This window comes from Cyprinodon tularosa, unplaced genomic scaffold, assembly GCF_016077235.1.
Source record: "Cyprinodon tularosa strain WSP-4 unplaced genomic scaffold, ASM1607723v1 ctg493, whole genome shotgun sequence".
Lineage (NCBI taxonomy): Eukaryota > Metazoa > Chordata > Actinopteri > Cyprinodontiformes > Cyprinodontidae > Cyprinodon > Cyprinodon tularosa.
In genome coordinates this window covers 203,676-229,230 of record NW_024039222.1, presented here as the reverse complement: position 1 = coordinate 229,230, position 25,555 = coordinate 203,676, and the positions used below count along the sequence as shown (strand labels likewise).

The 25,555-nt window shown below is 37.0% G+C and overlaps 1 protein-coding gene across 1 annotated transcript in view; it reads left to right on the top strand.

Moving 5' to 3' along the window:
- mta2 (metastasis associated 1 family, member 2) overlaps positions 1-25,555 on the top strand; it is a 54,909-nt gene that overhangs the window by 8,146 nt on the left and 21,208 nt on the right. The window contains exons 2-4 of the mRNA XM_038302522.1: positions 9,575-9,642; positions 16,082-16,175; positions 23,003-23,120. Of these exons, the coding sequence (XP_038158450.1) occupies positions 9,575-9,642; positions 16,082-16,175; positions 23,003-23,120 (280 nt within the window). The remainder of the gene's footprint in view (positions 1-9,574; positions 9,643-16,081; positions 16,176-23,002; positions 23,121-25,555) is intronic.

The following is a 25,555-nucleotide window of genomic DNA, read 5'->3' as shown; positions in this document are numbered from 1 at the left end:
CTTTAGGCATTGCAAACAACAGAAAAACCAGCAACCCAGACTCTAAGCTGCTTACTGTCGCCTCTCTGATGTTACAACCAAACATTTCAGGGTCTTTTCTGGCTTTGTTTTGTCACAGTCCCACAGAAAGTGAGAACGGTACCTTGCATCCTGTGAGGTACTTGGTGATGCTTCTTTGAAACAGCAGAAAGTGTTTTCAGAGGCCTTTAAATGAATATGGATCTGTATGGAGGGAAGCTGACTATGCTGCAGATCCAAGTCATATGATTCACCAGCATATTTCCCTGAGGTTATGTAAGCAGAGGCTGAGGCTTTGACTGGGTCAGACTGTGACATGGATGTGACCTTATCGTGGTTCTGGCTCTAAAGGGGTTATCATCTGGGCCTCCCTCTTCATTTAGCTCCATTTATTTTCCCATCACCTCTGCTGAAGGAGCTCGTCGATGCACCTCTCCAGCTCCTCCAAAGTTCCCCTTGGCTGCCTCTCTGTTTAACCCCATCGGTTTAGGTGGACGTCCGCATGGTCGTGGGTCTGCAGGTGGTCCATCCTCTCCTGGTGTTCAGGGGGTGAATTAATCTGCTATAGGACATGTTCAAAGTAAAGGAACCAGATCATCCAGTCAGATTATTCAAAAGAAACAGTCTGGATTTTCACCTATAAGTTTGAGGGGTCATTGATGATGTCACGGGCTCGGGACACGCAGCGCTGGGATGAAATGTCTTCAATGGAGGGAAGAGGAGCCCCCATGATCCTCTCTGCTGTTCTCACCTTCTTCCAGTCTGAGGCGCTGCAGCCTCCACACCACACAGTGAGACAGCTGCTCAGAACGCTCTCTATGGTGCTTCTGGAGAAGGTGGGGAGGATTTGGGGGGGCAGAGGGGCTCTCCTTATCCTCCGCTGGAAGTACAATCGTGAAATCAGATTTCAGCATTTCATGATAAAAGGTCTAAATTCTGAGATTTAAAGTCCGATTTCTGATCCTAAACTGTACTAAAAGTCTGTATTTTTAGTCAAAATGCTGAGATTTTAAATTATGATTATGACTAGGGATGCACGATATAATCGGCCCCCTATCGGTATCGGCCTTAAAACTGAATATCGGACATCGGCCACCCCACCAATATTTAACCCGATATTTGATCAGCTTCTGAGTTTCTAAAGTCTAAAAAAAAATAAAAATACTACTTCTTCCTTTTCCTCAAAAACTTCTTTTTTACAGACTTAAAAAGTTCTAAAGACGAGGGAAAAAATATTGATCCATACAAATATCACAGTATCTTCATATGCTGATATATTGCCATTTAAAAACACCATATCAATCTCTTTTACTAATATGCTGATGAAGGTTCTCAGTCATCCAGGTCAAAGTCATTCCGTAAAAATTTAACCGATGAATGGGTCGTAATACGACCCATTCATCGGTTACCATTGCTTGTTTCCAAGCGATACAAGGCGTTGTCTATATAAGACTCAAACTCACTGCGGATCCAGACATTTGAATTGAGAAAGCTTCCTGGAGAGGTGGCGAAACGTCTTCAAATCTTGAAAACCAAGTCCGGTGGATATTTTTTGAATTTTTACGGAACTCTTTTACTAATGAAATATTGCTATATGTCATCGTTATGCTACGAAATCCCCCGAAAATTCATGAAATTTTGCCATATTTTTATATGTTGATATATTGACGCGGTATCGATCTATTTTACTAACAAAATCTCACAAGAATTTGCAAAATATCACGAGAGTTTGTAGCAGAACGATGAAATTTCACGAGATTTTGAAAGTAAAATAGATCGATACCGCGTTTTTAAAAATCTATTTGATATCAGCATATGAAAATATATTTGAGTATATTATTTTTCAAAGTGTCAGAAATGGATAACAAAACTGCTATTTTCAATGACTACTTATTTTTGTCCAGCTTTAACATCGATATCGGTTATCGGCTACATGAGTTTTAAAATATCGGCATATCGGATATCGGCCAAAATCCCAATATCGTGCATCTCTAATATGAACTTTTCTCTCAGTACTTTTTCTTGTTTTTTTGTTTCCCTAATTGCTCTACCATAGATACCTAATCACTATCTTACAGCTATACAATCTATTGCAAGAAAAAACAACTTTTATTACTTTTGTAATATCATTTATCATCAATTTCTATATCACAATAACAATATTGTTTTCAATTTGCTCATTCGATTAATGAAAATAATTATAGCCTCTAAATCCGCCTTTTGTCTCCTTCCACTTCATCGTGGACTATTGAGAGGTTCTATTTTTAATATTAAATTGTGAATATAAACCATTAAAGGTGTACACTGTACACATTTTTCCAGACCTTACTGGAACGTGATCCTGTTTTATTCTCAGCTTTATTCTCCAGACATTTCCGGTCCAACAAAGCAAACTCCTGTTGCTTATATTCCAGTTTATTAATGTCTCATTTTTCTTCTAAACATCCTGCATGGCTGCCTGAACAGCTACAGTTGGTCGTAAAGCTGCACGTTCTCCTCCCAGTGTCTGATCCAGGGTTATGTAAGCAGGGGGCGCCGTATAACTTTGCTGTGAGCAGCGATGTGATGCTCTTCTCTCCACGCTTTACTTCCTGGTTAAATAGAGCAAGAAATGTGCTTCCTTCTCCACCTCTGCCTGTGGTGATGCATCAGAACCCGGCAATGTTCTCTGGAGGCTCTCTCTCCGTTTATGGGCTCACTGAGTGGAGCTCAGGAGCTGCAACAAAAGCTTAAAGCATTTAGCAGAAGAAAACATCCAATAAGATCTTAATCTCCCTGATATCTTCACTTCCTGACGCTGTATTCACGTTTTGTTTTGTGAAAATATCTCCATATGGACTTTAAATGTTAACCGCAGCTTTTAAGGCTTCACCACCACTCTTTTAAAGTAATATTTAAATCATATTTAAATGTCAAATCATTCTGGCTTAAACATGTATATTAATGTAATCTTTATCAGACCATATTGTCCCAAAATTTAGAAAATTTCTATTAAAATAAAAAAAATCCTGTCTTAAAATCTGTGGGGTTTTTTCCATTATCTTCTTCAGGCCAGTTAGTTCTACGTCAGCCTGAACACCTAAATTCGGCCAATCATATATGAACGGTCATCTGTCAATCAAATTTTTCGGTCATAGCATCTTGATTCATGTGTCGCAGCTAATATACGCAACGGTTGAAATCAGAATCCTTTCCTTTCCCATTGAGTTGCGTCCCAGTGTTCACGGGGATGGACGTCTGTGTCTTCGGCAGGCGTAGAGCTAACAGAACTGGCAGCGTTGCGAGGCAAGGGCTCAAACATGTACGGCTGGAAGCCTTCTACACCAAACCAAGCTTCTGCCGCCCTGGCGTCCTCTTCCACAACATCTTCGTCCCCGCTTTCCTCCTCTAAATAAAAAATGGATGACGGAGGAGACTCATCCACGACCTCCGACACTAAACTCTCCTGCTCTTGCATGTTTCCGCTGTCCATAGCCTTCCTTGACAGCGTCGTTTCTAAGTCACCAATTTAGTGCTACTTGGTCCCAGTGGAATTTCCCATTGGGAACCTGCTAGCACTAAGTTGCTAACTGGTTAGCAAGATGCTTCCCACAAACCTGCTTGTAAACCTTCTGCCACAACAATCCCGCCCCCTTGATAATCGACCAATCACATTCACTTTATCCACTCGTGTAAAGTCGGGCACCACTCGGGAGAATTCGATAAATGCAACGGTTGGAACAGCCGCTTCCCTACGACTTTAAAAAAACAATCATTTTGTTTCTAAACCAGCGAGGGACATAAACAAAGTACAGATAATGGATGAATGGTTTAGTAAATACATTTTTTTTCTCCATCCGACTAGTTGAACACCTCTGTTTAAATAATTTCTCTCTGTGTTGTAGTGTTACTGCAGTCAACTCAACAGCGCTGCTGTTCATTCATTAAGTGGACCCTCATATAGTGTGTGTGTGTGTGTGGGGGGGGGGCTATCAAATATATTTGATTTACTCGAGTTTTCCCACGCATAAAAGTTAAAATGACTCTATCGCAGCCCTCAAGTCCACATTAAGCTGTCAGCATCTCTTTCACAAAGTTTTATTTTTCCCACATACTTTGAATAAATCATAAACCGCTCCTCCAAACAGGATTATTTTCTGCACTGCATGCACACACACTACAGCAACCGGTGTAGGTACCAGATCTGCTCGGGGGCCCGCCCCTTCTTATGACATCAACATGTGGAAACTCCACTCCGACAAACCGTATTGTACCCATTTCTTAATGATGAAATCTCTACTGGAGTCTCAACATTTTATTTCTTATATTTGCTGTTATTTTACATTTAAAATGTGATCTAAAGTACCTGAAAGTAGAAAAAAAAATTTCAGTCCTGATAGAAAGTCCTGCCTTTTAAGACAGACTGAGCTTTGCCGTTTAACAAAGTGACACAAAAAGTCTCAGCTTATTTTTATTAAGATCTGAGAGAAGGAAGGACAAATGGAACATCTTAAAAATGACTTTTATAGAGATTTTAGACAAATAACACAAACAACACGAACGGTTGTTGTTCACACAAAGTTAATAGTAATGTGTAGCTTAATATGGCTAGCTGACTGAACTAAAAGAGGCTAACCTGTTAGCTACTGAGCACAGCTAGCCACAGCGCTACCCAGCTCTCCCCCTTTATATCATGGTTTAACAGTTACTTTGTTCACCAGAAACAGATTTTATTCAGTTTTGTTATCGATCAGGTTAAACTTCATCAGACATTAGACACGCTAACGCTACAGATGCTCCCGATTCAGCACACGGACGCTGCGTGATGTTATTGTCATTGTCTGGGCAACCACAATGTTTTACGTCATGTGGCAACGCTCAGCCAATTATGTAGCGTCATGTCACTGGCAGGAAGCAGGACCCGAGCAGATCTGGGAGCTACAGCGGCAAACGAAATATGGTGACAGCAGGTGTTTGAGCCGAGTAATATACTGATATAAATTTGTCTAAGTCTAATTTGAAAAAAAACTATCCTATATGAGAGAAACAGGAAGAGAGGAAGCTTTTTGTGCTTCTTTAAAATTCCCAGCAGGTAAAGATCAGTGCAAATAGTTTGGAGATGCTCTGATAATGCTCTCATTTTTGGACGGTATTTCAACTTTTGTTTTTGTAATTTTAGGTCAATTTGTTTTTTCATTCCCTTTTTTTTTGTTATTATGCAAAATAGAGCCCTTTTTTATTAAGCATTTTATTTGGGTGTTTTTGCTTTGTTTCCTGTTTGGTTGCTGCGATCTTGTTAAACGTCTAATACTGACACCTAAAGACATCATGTAGCAGAAAAGCTTTGAGCTGGTTAAAATAAAATAAAATGAAGTAAAAATTGAAACCAAATGTTTGAATGAGTATATCAGTGCAGTTCTATGCACTTTATTGTTTTTGAAGGTAATTTAAATATATAATGATATCATGTATCGCGAATATAGCCCAAATATATTGTGATATATTCTTTATATCGAGCAGCCTTAGCCTCAAGGAGAAGTAATGTAAGAGTGGATCCATGCTAGAACAGAACCATGAATGGATCCAGAGTCCGGACTGGATTTTTTCCCACTGTTTAATGGATTCAGCGATCCTGAATGAACTTCCTGTGGTTCGGTTAGTGGATCTATATTCGGATAAACTCCTAAATGGACTCATTTAACGGCGCTGATGGAGGAGCAGCAGAAGGAGAGGATGATAGAAAAGTGGAAATGATTAGAACAGGATAGGAGAAGACATGCTAGCAGTTAGCATGGTAGATGGAGCAGCTTTACAAGGTCATGACCTTCATGTATCCAAGTTCTAACATTCCTCTGAGAGAAACCAGAACCAGAACTGCCTGTTTAAAAGCTCTGCTAGCAGGGTGGGAAAAGACAACATAATAAAGTAAGAAAAACAAGGTATTACCTACCCGGAAATTATTCTGTTCGCGAATGCGCAGGACGGGATCGCGCTTCCGGGACGGATCGGATAGTGACAGATGGATTAGACTAAAAACAGAGAGCTAGCTCACAGTTAGCGTCCACCTTATTGAAACAAAGGCAAATAGTCTGACAGTGTGCCAGAGCGACATACCCAGTCTATTAATTATAGATCTACATCTCCATTCACTGGGAATCAGAAGAGTTTCAATTATTTTAATTCATTTTTTAATAGGTTCCTGTTTGGTTACAAGTGTAATTATTTGTAAGAAAACACTTTTTTTTAGCGATGCACGATATTGGGATTTTGGCCGATATCCGATATGCCGATATTTTAAACCTCATGTAGCCGATAAACGATATTGATACCGATGTTAAAGCTGGACAAAAATAAGTAGTCATTGAAAATAGCAGTTTTGTTATCCAAAAATAAAATACTCAAATATATTTTCATATGCTGATATCAAATAGATTTTTAAAAACGCGGTATCGGTCTATTTTACTTTCAAAATCTCGTGAAATTTCATCGTTCTGTTACAAACTCTCGTGATATTTTGCAAATTCTTGTGAGATTTTGTTAGTAAAATAGATCGATACCGCGTCAATATATCAACATATAAAAATATGGCAACATTTGGTGAATTTTCGGGGGATTTCGTAGCATAACGATGACATATAGCAATATTTCATTAGTAAAAGAGATTGATATGGTGTTTTTAAATGGCAATATATCAGCATATGAAGATATTGGGATATTTTAATGGATCAATATTTTTTCCCTCGTCTTTAGAAGTTTTTAAGTCTGTAAAAAAGAAGTTTTTGAGGAAGAGGAAGAAGTAGTATTTTATTTTTTTTTAGACTTTAGAAACTCAGAAGCTGATCAAATATCGGGTTAAATATCGGTGGGGTGGCCGATGTCCGATATTCAGTTTTAAGGCCGATACCGATAGGGGGCCCATTATATCGTGCATCCCTACTTTATTTGTTTAATTTAGCATATTGTTAAAAAATAAACAACTTATCCCTTCATGTTATTAAAAGATCCTCTTTTGCAGCTGACCAAAAAGTTGGTCAGCTGCAGGAAGCATGAAGTGCTCTAAAACTTCCTGGTATGTGGCTGCGTTGACCCTGGACCTCAGAAAACACAATGGACCAACACCAGCAGATGACATGGCACCCCAAACCATCACTGACTGTGGAAACTTTACACTGGACTTCAAGCAACGTGGATGAAGTGCCTCTCTTCTTTTCCTCCAGACTCTGGGACCTTGATTTCCAAAGGAAATGCAAAATTTACTTTCATCAGAGAACATGACTTTGGACCACTCACCAGCAGTCCAGTCCTGTTTCTCTTTAGCCCAGGCAAGACGCTTCTGACGCTGTCTGTGGTTCAAGAGTGGCTTGACAAAAAGGAATGCGACAGCAGAAACCCATGTCTTTCATACGTCTGTGTGTGGTGGTTCTTGAAGCACTCACTCCAGCTGCAGTCCACTCTTTGTGAATCTCCCCCACATTTTTGAATGGGTTTTGTTTCACAATCCTCTCCAGGGTGCGGTTATCTCTCTTGCTTGTACACTTTTTTCGACCACATCTTTTCCTTCCCTTCGCCTCTCTATTAATGTGCTTGGACACTGAGCTCTGTGAACAGCCAGCCTCTTTAGCGATGACCTTTTGTGTCTTGCCCTCCTTGTGCAAGGTGTCGATGGTCGTCTTTTGGACAACTGTCAAGTCAGCAGTCTTCCCCGTGATTGTGTAGCCTATAGAACTAGACTGAAAGACCATTTAAAGGCTTTTGCAGGTGGTTTGAGTTAATTAGCTGATTAGAGTGTGGCACCAGGGGCCATCAATTTTGAACCTTTTCACAATATTCTAATTTTCTGATATGATGAATTTGAGATTTTCATTTGTTGTCATTTGTAATCATCAAAATTAAACAAAATAAACATCTGAAATATATGAGTTTGTATGTAATGTATGAATATAATATACAAGTTTCACTTTTTAAATGGAATTACTGAAATCAATCTACTTTTTCATGATATTCTAATTTTATGACCAGCACCTGTAATAGTAATAATAGAACTTTATTAATCTCACATTAGAGAAATATAACTCTGCATTTAACCCATCCCCTTGGGGAGCAGTGGGCTGCCATTGTGCGGCGCCCGGGGAGCAGTGTGGGGTTAAGGGTCTTGCTCAGGGACCCAGAGTGGCAGTCGGTGGGAGTGGGGCTCGAACTCATAACCTCAGGATTTTAAGCTCTATGCCCTAATCACTAGCCCACCAGTCCCTGAAACTACTATGAGAAAATGCAGAGATAAGATAAATGTATGTCCTCCAGCAGTCCAGGCCTATAGCAGCATCACTATAGAGATAGCTCAGGATAACCTGAGCCACTCTAACTAGAAGCTTTTTCAAAAAGGAAAGTTTTAAGCCTAGACTTAAACGTAGACCTGACCCTTTTAAATGTAAGCTTTAACCTTTACAAATAGGTCAGCCCAACTAGCTAAATCTGTTCCTCTGCTTCTACCCCCTATTATTTTATTCTGGCTCTCAGTTCAGTGAAATTATTGGAAATATAATCAATATTGATCATATTTAACACCATATATACACCAATATACAATCCTAGTTACGTACACAGACTCTAAAACATGCTGAAAGAATATTTTACTTGGGGAAGGAATGAAGACAAAACTACAAAAAATCTAAAACAATTTCCCTTTTGATTAAAGAACCCTGTCTAATAGGGCTCCACATGTTTGCAGGGGCTCAAAATGCTTCTGTTTAGTCATCCTTGTTGTGCGCAAATGGCAGGCTTCTTGTTTTGTTTTTTTTATAAAAATAAAATACTACTTCTTCCTCTTCCTCAAAAACTTCTTTTTTACAGACTTAAAAACTTCTAAAGACGAGGGAAAAATATTGGTACATTAAAATATCCCAATATCTTCATATGCTGATATATTGCCATTTAAAAACACCATATCAATCTCTTTTACTAATGAAATATTGCTATATGTCATCGTTATGCTACGAAATCCCCCGAAAATTCACGAAATTTTGCCATATTTTTATATGTTGATATATTGACGCGGTATCGATCTATTTTACTAACAAAATCTCACAAGAATTTGCAAAATATCACGAGAGTTTGTAACAGAACGATGAAATTTCACCAGATTTTGAAAGTAAAATAGATCGATACTGCGTTTTTAAAAATCAATTTGATATCAGCATATGAAAATATATTTGAGTATATTATTTTTCAAAGTGTCAGAAATGGATAACAAAACTGCTATTTTCAATGACTACTTATTTTTGTCCAGCTTTAACATCGGTATGGATATCGGTTATCGGCTACATGAGTTTTAAAATATCGGCATATCGGATATCGGCCAAAATCCCAATATCGTGCATCCCTAATTAGATCATCATTGTTTATCCAGATAGTGGAGAATAAAATTAATGCTTTGGATAAAAACTGATGGACGTGGGGTCAGTGACTTCCATCTTTTAAAATGGCTGCTCCATTCTACCCTAGATGTTCATTGGGTTTATTTACACCATGTGAGACAGGGTTAAACATTGATTTCTTTTTTCTTTTTGTTTTTTTTCAGACTACGTTTACTTCGAGAACTCCTCCAGCAACCCGTACCTTATCCGGAGAATAGAAGAGCTCAACAAGGTTGGTTGTTGATGTTTAATTTACTTTTTATGTATTAAATGTTTTTTATTAAACACCTTGTAAACCCTCTATTTTAGGGTTGAGTTAAAGAAACTGGTTTCCTCCAGACAAGTGGAAGAAACTGGACGAAAGTCTTGCTTATAGATCATTTATTGGAGAACTGGGATAGTTCTGGGTTAGATGCCATTGAATTTATGAAACCTGGTGAATTACGGCTGTTTTAATGGCAGGGCACTGGTTCAGAACCCACTTACGTAAGAGCAAAGCAGCCTCCCGCGTCACAGGATTAAGCTCCTTTATGTAACCCAGTGTCTCTGAAGGATCATCAGGAGGATCATGAGCATCAGGAGGGTAAAACCTGGGAAAGGGATATTTTAGACCAGCGTTTAAGTCATAAGCTGGAGGAAAAAAATCAGAATCTCTGCAAAGGTTTCCCTGAATGTCTCTTGTTAGCTACAACCAAAGTTTTGATATATTGAAAAGCAAATACACTTTATTTTAGTTAAACAGGAGCCATTCAGCCAAACTGACATCTTCTGTTAGCTGTTATTTATTTTTTTTACTGACTAACATGCTGTATTGATCCAACACGTAAATAACAGTGTCATCAGCGTACAGACAGGATGAAAAGGATGGGACCTAAGATGGCTCCTTGAGGAATCCCCATTTGAATTTCCAATTTAAACTAATGTTTTCCAGCTCCTTTTAATAACCCAAATTATACCTTTCAGAGGTTTGATTTTTCTAATTTCCTGTGCAGATGGACGGTGATTTAAAATGGGATTTAAAGAGATTGAAAACATTGTGACTGGATGATTATTGTTTGCAAAGTGTCGATACTTTAACGGCGCCTCAAGCAGCTACAGCACATTGTTTATTCATTGTTAGGTTTCAGGAATAAACCACTAGAAGATGGAGATTTTGTCGCTTTATTTTGAAATTTGTGGTGTCGTCATAGCAACCACCCTCCTCACTTATGGTTTCTTTGAGTAATGATCTAACAAACTAACAGATAATGAACACAAACTATGGTCACAAGAACAGATCAACAAAAATGACTTGCATGGAAGTCAGCCTCAGCAACAACGTCAGAGTTTAGCTAATTGAAAATTGATTGATTGGTGTATATATATATATATATATTCTTCTGAAATTATCTTTAAAGTCAGGTTTAATAATTTTCAGCATAAAAAATAAATAAATGGATCTCACTAAGAATGCACCAGAATCTGAGTTGTGTGCATGTGGGCGTTTATTTGGATGTAGAGTTAGCAGAATTAGCAGTTAGCCTTGGTTGGTTTACTGTGGATTCCTTCTCTTGTAAACAATAATTATAAAGTAAAACAAGCAGCAACAGCGAGTATCTACCTGCATGTGACGGAAATGGGTGGAAAATAGACGGGGGAGTGATAGCAAGGCTGGCTAATGTTAGCATCTTTCCACCAATGACGTGAATACAGGTGGATTGCAACACCTTTTAGATGTTAGAAACGTCAATTTCCAGGTAATGACTCCTTTAAAATGTTTCTGCAGATGTTTCTTAGATTTGAAAGGCGGCGTATTCGCTTCATACGAAGTAAAGAAAAAGCATTCAAATAAAAGCTAAACGTTTTTTGTATCACCACACAAACAAAGCCCCCGCTAAGCACAGTTAGCTTTGTCCTGTTCTAGTTAGCCATAATATTTTGTTAGGGGACTTTGTAATGAATAAACAGATGAGCGGGAATTTATTGTTTTTTTAGTTTATGTCTTTATTGAAATGACACCAGCTAATGTTAAAAGCTCCGGTTGTAAAAGTTGAATGGAAATCCACCAAACAAGGCAATTGATGCGCTGGTTAGGAATAGTCTTTACTAGAGGAAACATCCATCAGGAAGCGCGTATACTGATAGTCCCTGCATCTACTGGCCATCAATAATGCTTTATTTGTTAAAAAGGTTTCTTTGGTGGGGTTAAATAGAGATCTGTGTAACATTTGTTATCAGTGTGTCAGTTTATCATATAAAAGTGGAAAAAAAAAAAAAAGCAACGGTGGCTTTGGAAATTGGCCCCTAAATATATGGGATCAGTTACTCTGATGTCAAAATAAGAAACAAACACAAAACAACTGAAAACAAACTTACCTCGGCCTCTAAAGGCTACGATGCTCAGTTCCGATTTTTTTTGCATTGCCGTTCACATTTCCAAATATATGCGACTTGTATGTGATCTCCTGTGTGAACTGCAGTCATACAACTTAAGTATCCCACATGCGCAGTAGAGGACGCAATGACATCACAGGCCAGCATACTCTGTGTTTACAGAAAGCGCTTCTAACGATCTTTCCCAACCATAAGAACACAATCTTTTCAAGATGGTTAAACATAAATACTGCTCTCTGCATCATCGCCCGCCATGGTTGTTGTTTTTCTTGCCGCTTCTTCATACCAAGACCCAGAATAGCGACCTTTGTCTGTTATTAATGGCGTTCAGATCAGAGGAATGCGACCTGGCCGTTCAGACACGGGTCGCATTTGAAAAGATCAGATTCGTATCGGATTCAGGAACAGAGCCAAGTGACCTGGATCGCATTGGAAAAAATCAGATCTGTGTTGTTCAGACTGCCATGAAAAAATAAGATCCAGGTCGCATATGGGCCTAAAAATCGGATTTGGGTCACTTCAGGCTGCATTGTGAACGTAGCCTTAGTGCGACTAGTGTGAGGTGGTGTTCACTTGTAGTTTAAGTGGGATAATTTGACCCAGATTTAAACTGAATACAAACTTTTAATGAACTATTTGTATAAAAAAAATCAGTTGAAGATTTTAGCCACTTCCTAAGATTGATTCTGAAGGTTTGTCAATTTTCCTTACAAGTAAATATTTAGCTGAACAAGTTAAAAAATATATTTAAGCCTGGATATTTTGAATCATTTCTACCTCCATAGGGGACTCCATCCCTGACATCCACACAAATAACTGTAGCCCAGATAGTTCGATGGAAACCCTATTTGCATCAGCGAACTTTGTTCAAACACTCCGGCTACAGAAGGAGGAGAAAGTTAGAAAACGATGGAGACTGTTGGAGGCTGGATGAGTGAAGCTGAAGCGATAAACCAGGAGCAGACAGCCGGGTCAGTTAGGGAGCTACCCGGCTGCCTTCAGTGGTTGGACCTGAAGGATAGGATGCAAAACTACCAGAGGAGCAGCAACAGCACTGCTGCGCCAAACATTTGCATTGACCAGATTAAAGTCTACACAGTAAAAACTAAAAAAACCAACACCTTTTATAGACTAGAAACACTTACAGTTTAGAAAATCTATCTTAGATTGCGATAAACCCTCCTCCGTTCTTTAAAGGAACAATACCATCTGGAGCAGCACTTTTAAAACCCGTTAGAATCCACAGAGCCGATCGTTTTTAGGCCCGATTTCGGCCCGCCTCTGTGCCAGCAGGTAGCATAACCTGAGATCAGGAGTCTGCAGCCGTCAGCGTCCAGCTGGAGAAAACCTTCGGAGAGCAGCAATGTTATCAGCTTCTGGATTAAAAACATCATTTAGCAAAAATATCTAAACACGGGAAATGGATTTTAAAGACTTAGACTTTAGACTTAGATTTTATTTGTCATTTTGTTTACACAAGTATGAAACAAAAAAGAAACTTCGTTTGGAACAGCTCTCTGGACAATTTCATCTTTTTTTTTAAATAAATAATCTTCTGTTTGATGATGGTTTTAGAGAAAAGTGTATAAAAGTACTTTTTTTCCCCCCAGTCAAATAATAAGAGAAATAGATCTAAAACTAATAAACCGATCTGTTGGTTCATCCCTTTAAAGTATCAGCGACCCTTTGACGTGAAACTGAACTAAAAATGAGCCAATGCTTCGTATTTTCCAGATGTTTCAGAGCTGGACTCCCTGGGGCAGTTAAAAAACGTTTATATTTTAATTCACCTGTATAAAAATAAGAGGAAATGTTAAAAGTAAATTTTCTTCTAACATCTTTTATGAGAAAAAAATCTGATTCAGAATGTCAGATTTTTTAAAGATAATCCAGAACATTACTACGACGGAGTATTATAGCCATGCTAGAGATTCTTTTTATTTTATTTCGAGAATAAAGTCATAATATGAGAATAAAGCCGCTAGCACTGCTGCCACACAGCAAGAAGGTTCCACGTTTGATTCCCGGCCCAGGGTCCTTCTGCATGGAGTCTGCATGTTCTCCCTGAGCATGCGTGGGTTCTCTCCAGGTACTCCTGCTTCCTCCCACAGTCCAAAAACATGACTGTTAGGTTAATTGGCTTCTCTAAATTCTTCGTGGGTGTGAGTGTGAATGGTTCATTGTCCTGTGTGTCTCTGTGCTGCCCTGCGATGGACTGGAGGATGGACCCCGCCTCTCGCCCCTAGACGGCTGGAGATAGGCACCCTGCTTGGGATAAAGTGTGTCAGAAAATGGATGGATGGATGGCATTACAAGAATAAAGTCGTAAAATTACTAGAATAAAGTCATAACATTACGAGAATAAAGAAGTAAAATTACGAGAATAGTCGTAAAATTGCGAGAATAAAGTCGTAACATTATAAGAATAAAGTCTTAACATTACGAGTATAAAGTCGTAACATTACGAGAATAAAGCCGTAACATTACGAGAATAAAACTGTAACATTACGAGAGTAATGTCTTAACATTACGAGAATAAAGTCGTAACATTACGAGAGTAAAGTCGGAAAATTACAAGAATAAAGTTGTAACATTACGAGAATAGAGTTGTAACATTACGAGAATAGAGTCGTAACATTACGAGAATAAAGCCGTACCATTACGAGAATAAAACTGTAACATTACGAGAGTAATGTCTTAACATTACGAGAATAAAGTCGTAACATTACGAGAGTAATGTCTTAACATTACGAGTATAAAGTCGTAACATTACGAGAGTAAAGTCGGAAAATTACAAGAATAAAGTTGTAACATTACGAGAATAGAGTTGTAACATTACGAGAATAGAGTTGTAACATTACGAGAATAGAGTCGTAACATTACGAGAATAAAGCCGTACCATTACGAGAATAAAACTGTAACATTACGAGAGTAATGTCTTAACATTACGAGAATAAAGTCGTAACATTACGAGAGTAATGTCTTAACATTACGAGAGTAATGTCTTAACATTACGAGTATAAAGTCGGAACATTACGAGAATAAAGTCGGAACATTACGAGAATAAAGTCGGAACATTACGAGAATAAAGTCGGAACATTACGAGAATAAAGTCGGAACATTATGAGAATAATGTCTTAACATTACGAGTATAAAGTCGTAACATTACGAGAGTAAAGTCGGAAAATTACAAGAATAAAGTCGTAACATTACGAGAGTAAAGTCGGAAAATTACAAGAATAAAGTCGTAACATTACAAGATATCATAATGTTACGACTTTATTCTTGCAATTTTATGACTATTTTCATTGTCACTTTATTCTCGTAATTTTATGACTTTATTCTTATAATATTACGACTTTGTTCTCGAACTAAAAATAAACAAAACTGTAGCCTGGCCATTATACTCTGTCGTACAATCAACGCTGCCCTACAAAAAAACACAGAAAGCTTAGCATCCTTCCTTTATGGCTTCATACAAGAGGATGAGCACAGCCAGCTTCTGAAAATAAGACATAATAACAAAAAACTGGTTAATATTTCTTTTTATTTATTGATATTTGATCTATTTTAATACTTTATTATAGACACTTAAAGCAAAACAACAACTAATTTCAAATAGATGCTGAATTAAAGCCTTGTTCTTCAGTTTTTCTCTAATTAAAAAACTAAAAATGGTGTCTAATAAAAAATGGAGGTAGTTGTAATTCTCTGCGCTCTGACAGAACCTCCGTAAACAACTACGTCCAGGTCTAAAGATTTATTTTGTGTTTTTCTACTTTTGGTGCTGCTCATCTGACCCCTTTACTGTTATTTACCGTTGCTTTGGTTACGTCTATCTCACCAGGGCAACATTACATCCATTCTGCTTAAAGTTCTACTGTAAGGAACCAGGAAATGATCCCGGTTTGGTCCGGAACCCCAATCAGTCGTGTTTCAGCAGAGTAGACCCATTCAAACACAGATCAGAACCAACATTGTTATACCTTATGAATAGAGTTAGATTTAATGCACCTATTCATCGGTTTTAGAAATGGTTTGTTTACAGGAACAAATGAATGTTAGAAAACAGCAAAACCGCAGCGATCGGTGGTGAGTTACAGCTCAGCTGCTGAAGGGGGAAATTGGACCAAAGCCGTATCCAATCAGAGGCCGGCTAATTCATTTACTTCTAGTTACTGCTCTAAAACAGGACCAATAAAAATGGAAACGCATCATGCATTTTGTGTTTTCTCTGGGTGGGAAAACAGTCAATGGGAACGTAGATCCGATTCTAACCCGGTTTCTGGTTTTTGCAGACGGCCAATGGGAACGTGGAGGCCAAAGTGGTGTGTCTGTTCAGGAGGCGAGACATCTCAGGCAACCTCAACACTTTGGCAGACAGCAACGCAAGTGAGTAGGAACCCCCCCACCCCCCTCCCCTGCAGAGCGGGTGCATGTATGATATGGCTGGCTGCCTTTAATGAGCTCCTTCCTCTTTGTGTTTCACACAAAGCGCCTCCTCAGCTCTTATGTTGTGAATTGTAGCAGGTCTCACTCCAGGGTTAAATTAAAAACACTCCAGGATGATGTTTCTCCATCTCTTAGAGGAGGATCTAAAAGCTGATTTTATTTGAAGTTTATTATTTTTTATCAAATGGGACGGTAGGTTTTAATAAACATTTACATTTAAACCACTGGGGGGCTAATTTACATCTCAGATTGATTTTAAAACACTATAATAACTAAAAGAAAAATGCTGAATAATAATAAAAAAAAAGACGAGAACAAAGCAACTAATGAGGATTAAAAAGGACAAAATGAAATAATATTGCATTTATATAAATAGTTATAAATATAGCACAAAATAATTACATTTACAATTAAATGGTTAAATTTACTATTTATTTAATGCATCATTAAATAAAAAAAATATAAATAAAATAAATAGATTTGAATGAATTTCATTTTAAATGTAATTCCAATTATAAAATGTAATTTCAAATGTAAAACTATTGAAATTGTATATTCAGTATAATATACAATTTAAATTATGACACTGAATGATAAGTCAATTATATTTTATTATTTAACTCTGTATTTATTTATTACCTTTATTACCATTAATAAAAAAATAGAAATTAAATTAATTATATTTCAAATTTCATTTAAATTTGAAATGTAATTCTTAATTAAATTTTGAAATATAAATTTAAATAGTTAGATCTGCCATTAGATCAAAGATACCTGTTTAGATTTATTTTTATTATTAATTAATTTATAAATTATCCTCATTATAATTTAAATCATTTATAAATTATATTAATTATCAAACTCACCCATCAAAGCGAGTGGGAGGGACTTAGTTTTTTTTTTTATTAAAAAAAATTGCGTCGTCTGAGAATTTTTACATTTTATTTAGTAATTTTTGTTATTAAAACAAACAATTAAAAATAAGAAACTTTTTAGAAATGTGTTTCATTAAATCATGAAGAGCAAAGGGAGGATGGTTTCTTTATTAATCTCTCTTTGGTTCTTTGGTCTGTGACGTATTTTAGTGTTTTCTTTATTTGTTTTTTAATATTTTGCTCTGCTGCTATCGGTCTGTAAACACACAGAATCCAGCTGCGCCATTTTGTCGGATGCATCCTTTTAATTTTAGAGTTTTTTCATCTATTCCATAAAATCCTAACATAAGCCTGAGCTATTAGCCTCCATTAGGTGACTTTTATCTATAGAATAATTGCTTGCTAGAATATTTGACTGTTGCCGGCCTACCCGAATCCTGTGGTTCATACGAACCATAGAAACGCTACAAAACTTTCAAAAGTTTCATCCAAAATGCCTGATTGTTTACAACACAGCAGAGGAAACCTCCTGCAGCATCTCAGCTGGTAGATTCACCAAACTCTCACTGCTCTCCAAGAAACCCAGAGATCTGAAGGTTCCTGGATGCCGTTTGCTTTGAGGCTGCAGTTTGTTGAATAAAGTCTCCAAATAATTATAAATCTAAAGGCCCAGAAACACAGCACTGCTGCTCACCTCCAGATAAAAACCAAGCCTCCTGTTTAAATAGATGAGCCAATAATCAATAATCCGTCTCAGGAGGGGCTCCCTCCCTGTGTGCCCCACCCTCAACCAATCCCATCTCCTCCTGGTTGGATCAGCGGTGGGCGGTGCTAACGCCATGCAGACTGGTGAGAATGGATGAGCTTGATTAGACCCTCCCTCCTCCTCCTCATCTTCCTCCTCCTCCTGGTCTACAGTGCTCTTAACAAAGACATTAACACCTAAAATGGAGGCAGCCATGTTGGCGTGTGTGTGCTCTGCCTGCTGGCTGCTTCGCCCCGTCCTGGTAAAGAAGATGTGTTTGATGCCTCAAAGTATCGATGCAGGGATGCTTCTGGAAATGAGATGCGTCAATCAAGCTGCACCGTGGGAAAAAGAAAAAAAAGTTTCAAGCATTTCTGACCCATTTTGGGGTTTTTTATGTTTTTTTTTATGACATTATTTGACATCATGAATAAATGAACACAAAATAGAAAAAAAAAACTAATTTAAAATATTACAACTAATGATATAAAATGCATAGCTAAATGATTTCATTTTCTGATTTAAAAAAGTGATGAAAATTACAGATTATATACTTAAATGTCATTTAAAAAATAATCTATTATAGAATATATAAAATAATATATATATGTATATATATAATCATTACACTTTATATTTGTTCTGTGACGTATGCAATCTTTGACGGACCGGTCGGTACGCGGCTCGCGGCATGTACCTGTTAGACGTAGATTTATTCATTTATTTAGCTTGTTACTTTTTTTTATTCATATTTTTATTGTTGTTAAAACAGATGTACAATGCCATTCAGATTGTACTGTTTTGTTAAAATTCCTTTGATGACAGAGTGCAACATAACAAGAACTACACAGCATTTCAAACAGTTTTATATTTTTATAAACTCCATCCAACCCTGATTGTCCCTGTGCCTCCAAAGAAAAAGAGATTAAATAAATGATAAAATAAGAAAAAAAATAAAAAAGAGGTGAGATTAGTATCCCAAAATGAAAGTGCTTTACATTGAGACTTGTTTACTAGGGAAATATGTAGGACCAACTCTGCCATATTTAAAAATAAATAAATAAATGGTCAATAAATAAATAGGCATTAAATTAACTGCCCCCAAAAATACAATAAACAAATGAATGTAGGTAGAAATTAAATTATTCAGTGAGACATAAATGTATATATCTCTTTTAATAATAGTTTTTATTTCTATTTTCATTGACAGAAATTAGTTTTAACATATATATATATTTGAATTCTCGTTCAAGAAAACTTCTTTGGTGTTACATTTTACTGAAGTTGTTGATAAAGTTTTTATTACTGTACAGAAAAATAAATACTGAACTGTGAGCTTTGCCTGCTGTTACAGCCCTACTATATATTTAGAAACACATATGAAGTGATGGTATTTATATTTGTTGTATTGTTATCTTTGGGGCAACAGTTTGAAACGTTTGGGATCCTCCGCTCTAGAACCAAAACAACCAGACAGGTTTTCTATTCATTTAAAGGTAAATGGAAACGTATCACCTAGGGATGCACGATATAATCGGCCCCCTATCGGTATCGGCCTTAAAACTGAATATCGGACATCGGCCCCCCCACCGATATTTAACCCGATATTTGATCAGCTTCTGAGTTTCTAAAGTCTTAAAAAAAAAAAAAATACTACTTCTTCTTCTTCCTCAAAAACTTCTTTTTTACAGACTTAAAAACTTCTAAAGACGAGGTAAAAAATATTGATACATTAAAATATCCCAATATCTTCATATGCTGATATATTGCCATTTAAAAACACCATATCAATCTCTTTTACTAATGAAATATTGCTATATGTCATCGTTATGCTACGAAATCCCCCGAAAATTCACGAAATGTTGCCATATTTTTATATGTTGATATATTGACGTGGTATCGATATATTTTACTAACAAAATCTCACAACAATTTGTAAAATATCACGAGAGTTTGTAACAGAACGATGAAATTTCACGAGATTTTGAAAGTAAAATAGATCGATACCGCGTTTTTAAAAATCAATTTGATATCAGCATATGAAAATATATTTGAGTTTATTATTTTTCAAAGTGTCAGAAATGGATAACAAAACTGCTATTTTCAATGACTACTTATTTTTGTCCAGCTTTAACATCGGTATCGGTTATTGGCTACACGAGTTATCGGATATCGGCCAAAATCCCAATATCATGCATCCCTAGTATCACCTTTTTTTTTTTGTAGATTTTTTTTTTTATCATTCTTTTTTTTTTTTTTTTCTCTTTTTACAAACCATTTCTTCTCCAATCACATCACATTCTCTTCACTTCATGCCCAATCCAAACGCTCGCTCTTGACCAATGAAAAAGCTGCTAACGTCCGTGCTGACCAATAGAGAGGGAGAAGAAAACCTGCCCTGAGAAGCGAAGAGAACCAGATCTGGGAAATGTAAAATTCCCAAATAAATTTTGTGAAACTCAATCTAAAAATGTCAAAATTTATCAAAAAATCTCAAACCCTGTTTTGAATTAGTAAATTTTATTCCTGGATAGAATTGTTTTCAATTTTCGTTTTTTTACATTTTTTTTTTTTTTTGTAACATTAATGGATCAAACTTGACTCCATAGCTTCTGTTGGAGCGTAGATTCTGTGACGCGGGCCGTATTGAACCCCCCATGTCTTTATGTAGCGGTGAGGAAAAGTTCCCCAGCAGACCTGTGAACCCGTTACCCTCCTCCTTCCCTGCCGTTAGACGCACTCCTCCCAGCATGCTCTGCTCCGCTCAGTTCAGGTGGTCCTGGAACCGTTCTGACGCCTCAGAGCGTCTCTGCTCTTCCTTTTGTCTTAATTACTTCAGCTTATTGCTGGTCCTCACCACAGCCTCCCTCCTCTTCCTCATTCACACACACACAGAGCGGTTCTCTGTGCAGAACTAAAGCCCATAGATCCGTATCTGGTCACATGCAGAATGAACCCAGACTTCTAAGTTGTTCTGATGGGTTTGTTTGAGATTATCTGATGAAGGCGGCTGGAGCTTGTTTAATGTCTTTGTGTGTGTAGGGGGGGAGGGGGAGGGGCGCCTCAGGTTCGTATACAGGGTCTCCCACTTTATCTGGCAGGGAGCAGTCGGCCTGGGTGGGGGGGTGAGAGGTTAAGAGGAAAAGGGGTGTGGCCTGAGTGACTGTCCTCCTCACTGCGTCTTACCCCCCCCTCCCCTCCAATGCCCTCACTGACAGGGTTTCCTCTGGCCGAGTGCAGGGGCGGGGTCCTCGGAGCCCTCCCCTTCACTTTATCACCAATTACTCAGCCTGCTGCTGAAATTAGAAAAGCGCAGCCTGGCGGCCCAGACCGCCATCTGTGGTTCACTTCTTATCACTGTTTGGATGTTAAATCAGAATCAGACATACTTTAATAATCCCAGAGGAATTGACCCCCCCCCCCCGATTTCTAAGCAGACTGGAAACACACCAGGAAGCATCTGAAGTTGTCCCAGTTCTCCCAGAGCTCGGATGTTCAGGTGTTTGGATTAATATTGTCTGTTTGAGCCCAGGATGGCAGCACCTGGTATCCCATCCAGCAGCTCCCCCACACTTTAAAATAATATTTATTTAGTTCAATAATTAAGACCTGTAGATCCAAAGCAGCTCCAAATGTTTGAAATCAATTCAGATGTTTCCAAATTAGGACAATTTGGCCCAGAAATAAAATCTGATTATTTCATAACAAATCTCATTTATCTTTCTTTTTTTTCCCCCCCTTAATAGGGATCTCAGTGAAATACTTTGTAAATTCAAATTTCAAATTTCCAGGACAAGACCTTACTACTTTTGTAACATTCAATAAATCTGGATAATTTGATTGTAAAAATTAATGTCAATATAATAAGAAGAAATGCCAATTTGTCCAAATATAGTAAGAAAAATAAAAGTGCTTCTAGAAGAAATTCATGAAAAACGCTTTGGTCCAACATAACCTTAGAGGCATTAATGCTTATACTGACATTTTCTAGTTTATAAACCTAAATATAATTGTTAACTCTGCTTATTAACTTTTGAACTTTACTTTTGAACTTTTTAATAAGATTTTTAACCTTTTTTTTCCAACTTAATTTCCAGTAGGTAATATATAATTCAAGGCTCGTCTAATTGGTCAAATTCCAAAATCAGATGTGCAGCCATGTAGCAGCATCTTTGCTGAATGGCTGGATATAGATCTTGTGCTTCTAGAACTCACTGACGGACGGGGGGGAGACTCCATTCAAAAGGGGTACTCAAGTAATCCAAAACTCTAACTTTCCCTATTAAGTGTTAAGTTTGTCCAAAAAAAACCGGTTAAAGACGTAAATTACTTTCTTTTATTTCAACCGTCATTTAAAGTTGTGCTGAATCCAGTCATTATCAGATCTTTGATATGCTTTTCTAACAGGCCACGCCCAGATCTATGACATTGAGAGTTGAATTGAATCGTAAATTGAGAGTAATATAATCACTGATTCTGCGTTTTTAAGTGTTTGTTCTGTTCTGGCGGGTTTTATTGTGAAGTTGATCTATTTATTAACGTTTAATCAAATCGCCCTTTAAATGATGCTAATAGGACTAAATGCTCTCTGATGGGAGAATGTTGTGGGAATTTTCTGGAGGTTCTACGTTTTTTTCAAAGAAAACAGTTTATTTTCTATCATGGAAGGACATCTGAACACGACGGATTTAAAGCTACGTTCACACCGAACGCGATTTCTGCATCAGAAGCAGCAGTTTTACACGCAAAGCCTGTGGTTGACGCTATGCAAGGCGCATCAAAATGTCTTGCAGCGCGTCTAGAGCAGCTGAAGCAGCGCTTCATGAGTTTCAGAAGCAGCATCTGCTTGAGTTGGAAAATATTAACTTTTGCTGCTGGACGCGCCGCATCAACCAATCAGAGAAGCTGATCTGGGAGCTGGCAGGGAGACAGACACAGCACTGCTGATGCAGAGCGCTATGATCACTCCTCTGATGTAGGACCATTCTGGACCAAGACAAATGTTTTCTCTATTTATCATCTCTATCTTGCTGTCAGGGAGGGAAGTCATCTGCTCATCAGTGTTCCAAACGATGATCGGCAGACTAACCTCTGCTGCTTTTCTGTGCTCTTTGTTAAATGTTGCCGATTTGTTTTTAATCTTTCAGGAGAATTCGAGGAGGAGTCGAAGCAGCCGCCGCTGGCGGAGCAACAGAAACACCAGCTGAAGCACAGGGAGCTCTTCCTGTCTCGACAGTTCGAGTCTCTACCTGCCACTCATATACGGTGTGTGTTCGTTTGGTCAGAAGGTCCTCCTGATGGCAGCGTGGTCGTTGGTCCGGACTCAGAACCACCCGCCTTCCTTCCTCTGAACGTAGAGCGGTTTGGATGCAGATGCAACATTATTAAACATCTCCGCTTTCATGGAGCCAAAAACGGTTGTTAAACAAAATGAAATTAAAAAATGAATGTTAACTGAATTAATTTATTATTTTTATTATTTTTAAAAATCTGTTTCAAATAGGGCTGAATCAATTAATCTGATTTATCAATTATTGAAATAATCAACTGATTAATTTTGGAGTACAGAGACTAAAATATGCCTTTAGTTGACAGAACGAGCCACTTAAAGCAGTAATTATATAAAAATAAAAAAATATATATATATTCATGTTTTGCAATAAAGATAAGAAAAATGTTCCTCTGTCAATATGCTCTATCCTACGACGGAGTATTAGGGCCAGGCTAGAGATTTCTCTATTTTATTTCGAGAATAAAGTCGTAATATTATGAGAATAAAGTCATAAAATTATGAGATTAAAGTTGAAAACTAACGAGGACAACCCGTTTCCGAAAGAAAGCTTGGAGCTCCGCCCAGCAAATGACGTCAGACCAGCTCCACCAATCAGCAACCAGAGTCCACTTTAGCATCGGTTTGACAAATCAGGAAATCTTTTAGCAGCAGCATCAAACTGGGCAGGATGTCAAAGTATAACTTCCCATGATGCTCCACATTCCTCATTTTAGGGAAGAAAGGGCTTGGAAAAGTTCTCATAAAATTCAAGTTGATTTTCGTAATATCAGGACTCTATTCTTGTAACACTACAAACTTTATTCTCATAATGTTACCACTTTATTATAATATAGTAACTTTTTTCTCGTAATGTTCCGACTTTATTCTCATAATATTACGACTTTGTTCTCATAATGTTACCACTTTATTCTTATAATATAGTAACTTTATTCTCGTAATTTTATGACTTTATTCTCATCATGTACCGACTTTGTTCTCATAATGTTACGACTTTGTTCTCATGTTACCACTTTATTCTTATAATATAGTAACTTTATTCTCGTAATTTTATGACTTTATTCTCGTAATGTACCGACTTTATTCTCATCATGTACCGACTTTGTTCTCATAATGTTACGACTTTGTTCTCATGTTACCACTTTATTCTTATAATATAGTAACTTTATTCTCGTAATTTTATGACTTTATTCTCGTAATGTACCGACTTTATTCTCATCATGTACCGACTTTGTTCTCATAATATTACGACTTTGTTCTCATAATGTTACCACTTTATTCTTATAATATAGTAACTTTATTCTCGTAATTTTATGACTTTATTCTCGTAATGTACCGACTTTATTCTCATCATGTACCGACTTTGTTCTCATAATATTACGACTTTGTTCTCATAATGTTACCACTTTATTCTTATAATATAGTAACTTTATTCTCGTAATTTTATGACTTTATTCTCGTAATGTACCGACTTTATTCTCATCATGTACCGACTTTGTTCTCATAATGTTACGACTTTATTCTCATGTTACCACTTTATTCTTATAATATAGTAACTTTATTCTCGTAATTTTATGACTTTTTTCTCGTAATGTTCCGACTTTATTCTCATAATGTTACGACTTTGTTCTCATAAAATTACGACTTTATTCTCATATTACCACTTTATTCTTATAATATAGTAACTTTATTCTCGTAATTTTATGACTTTATTCTCGTAATTTTATGACTTTATTCTCGTAATGTTCCGACTTTGTTCTTATAATGTTACGACTTTATTCTCATGTTACCACTTTATTCTTATAATATAGTAACTTTATTCTCGTAATTTTATGACTTTATTCTCGTAATGTTACGACTTTGTTCTCATAATGTTCCGACTTTGTTCTCATAAAGTTACGACTTTATTCTCATATTACCACTTTATTCTTATAATATAGTAACTTTATTCTCGTAATTTTATGACTTTATTCTCGTAATTTTATGACTTTATTCTCGTAATGTTACGACTTTGTTCTTATAATGTTACGACTTTATTCTCATGTTACCACTTTCTTCTTATAATATAGTAACTTTATTCTCGTAATTTTATGACTTCATTCTCGGAAAGTTTCCCGACTTTATTCTAATAATCTTATGACTTTGTTCTCATAATGTTACGACTTTATTCTCATATTACCACTTTATTCTTATAATATAGTAACTTTATTCTCGTAATTTTATGACTTTATTCTCGTAATTTTATGACTTTATTCTCGTAATGTTACGACTTTGTTCTTATAATGTTACGACTTTATTCTCATGTTACCACTTTCTTCTTATAATATAGTAACTTTATTCTCGTAATTTTATGACTTCATTCTCGGAAAGTTTCCTGACTTTATTCTAATAATCTTATGACTTTGTTCTC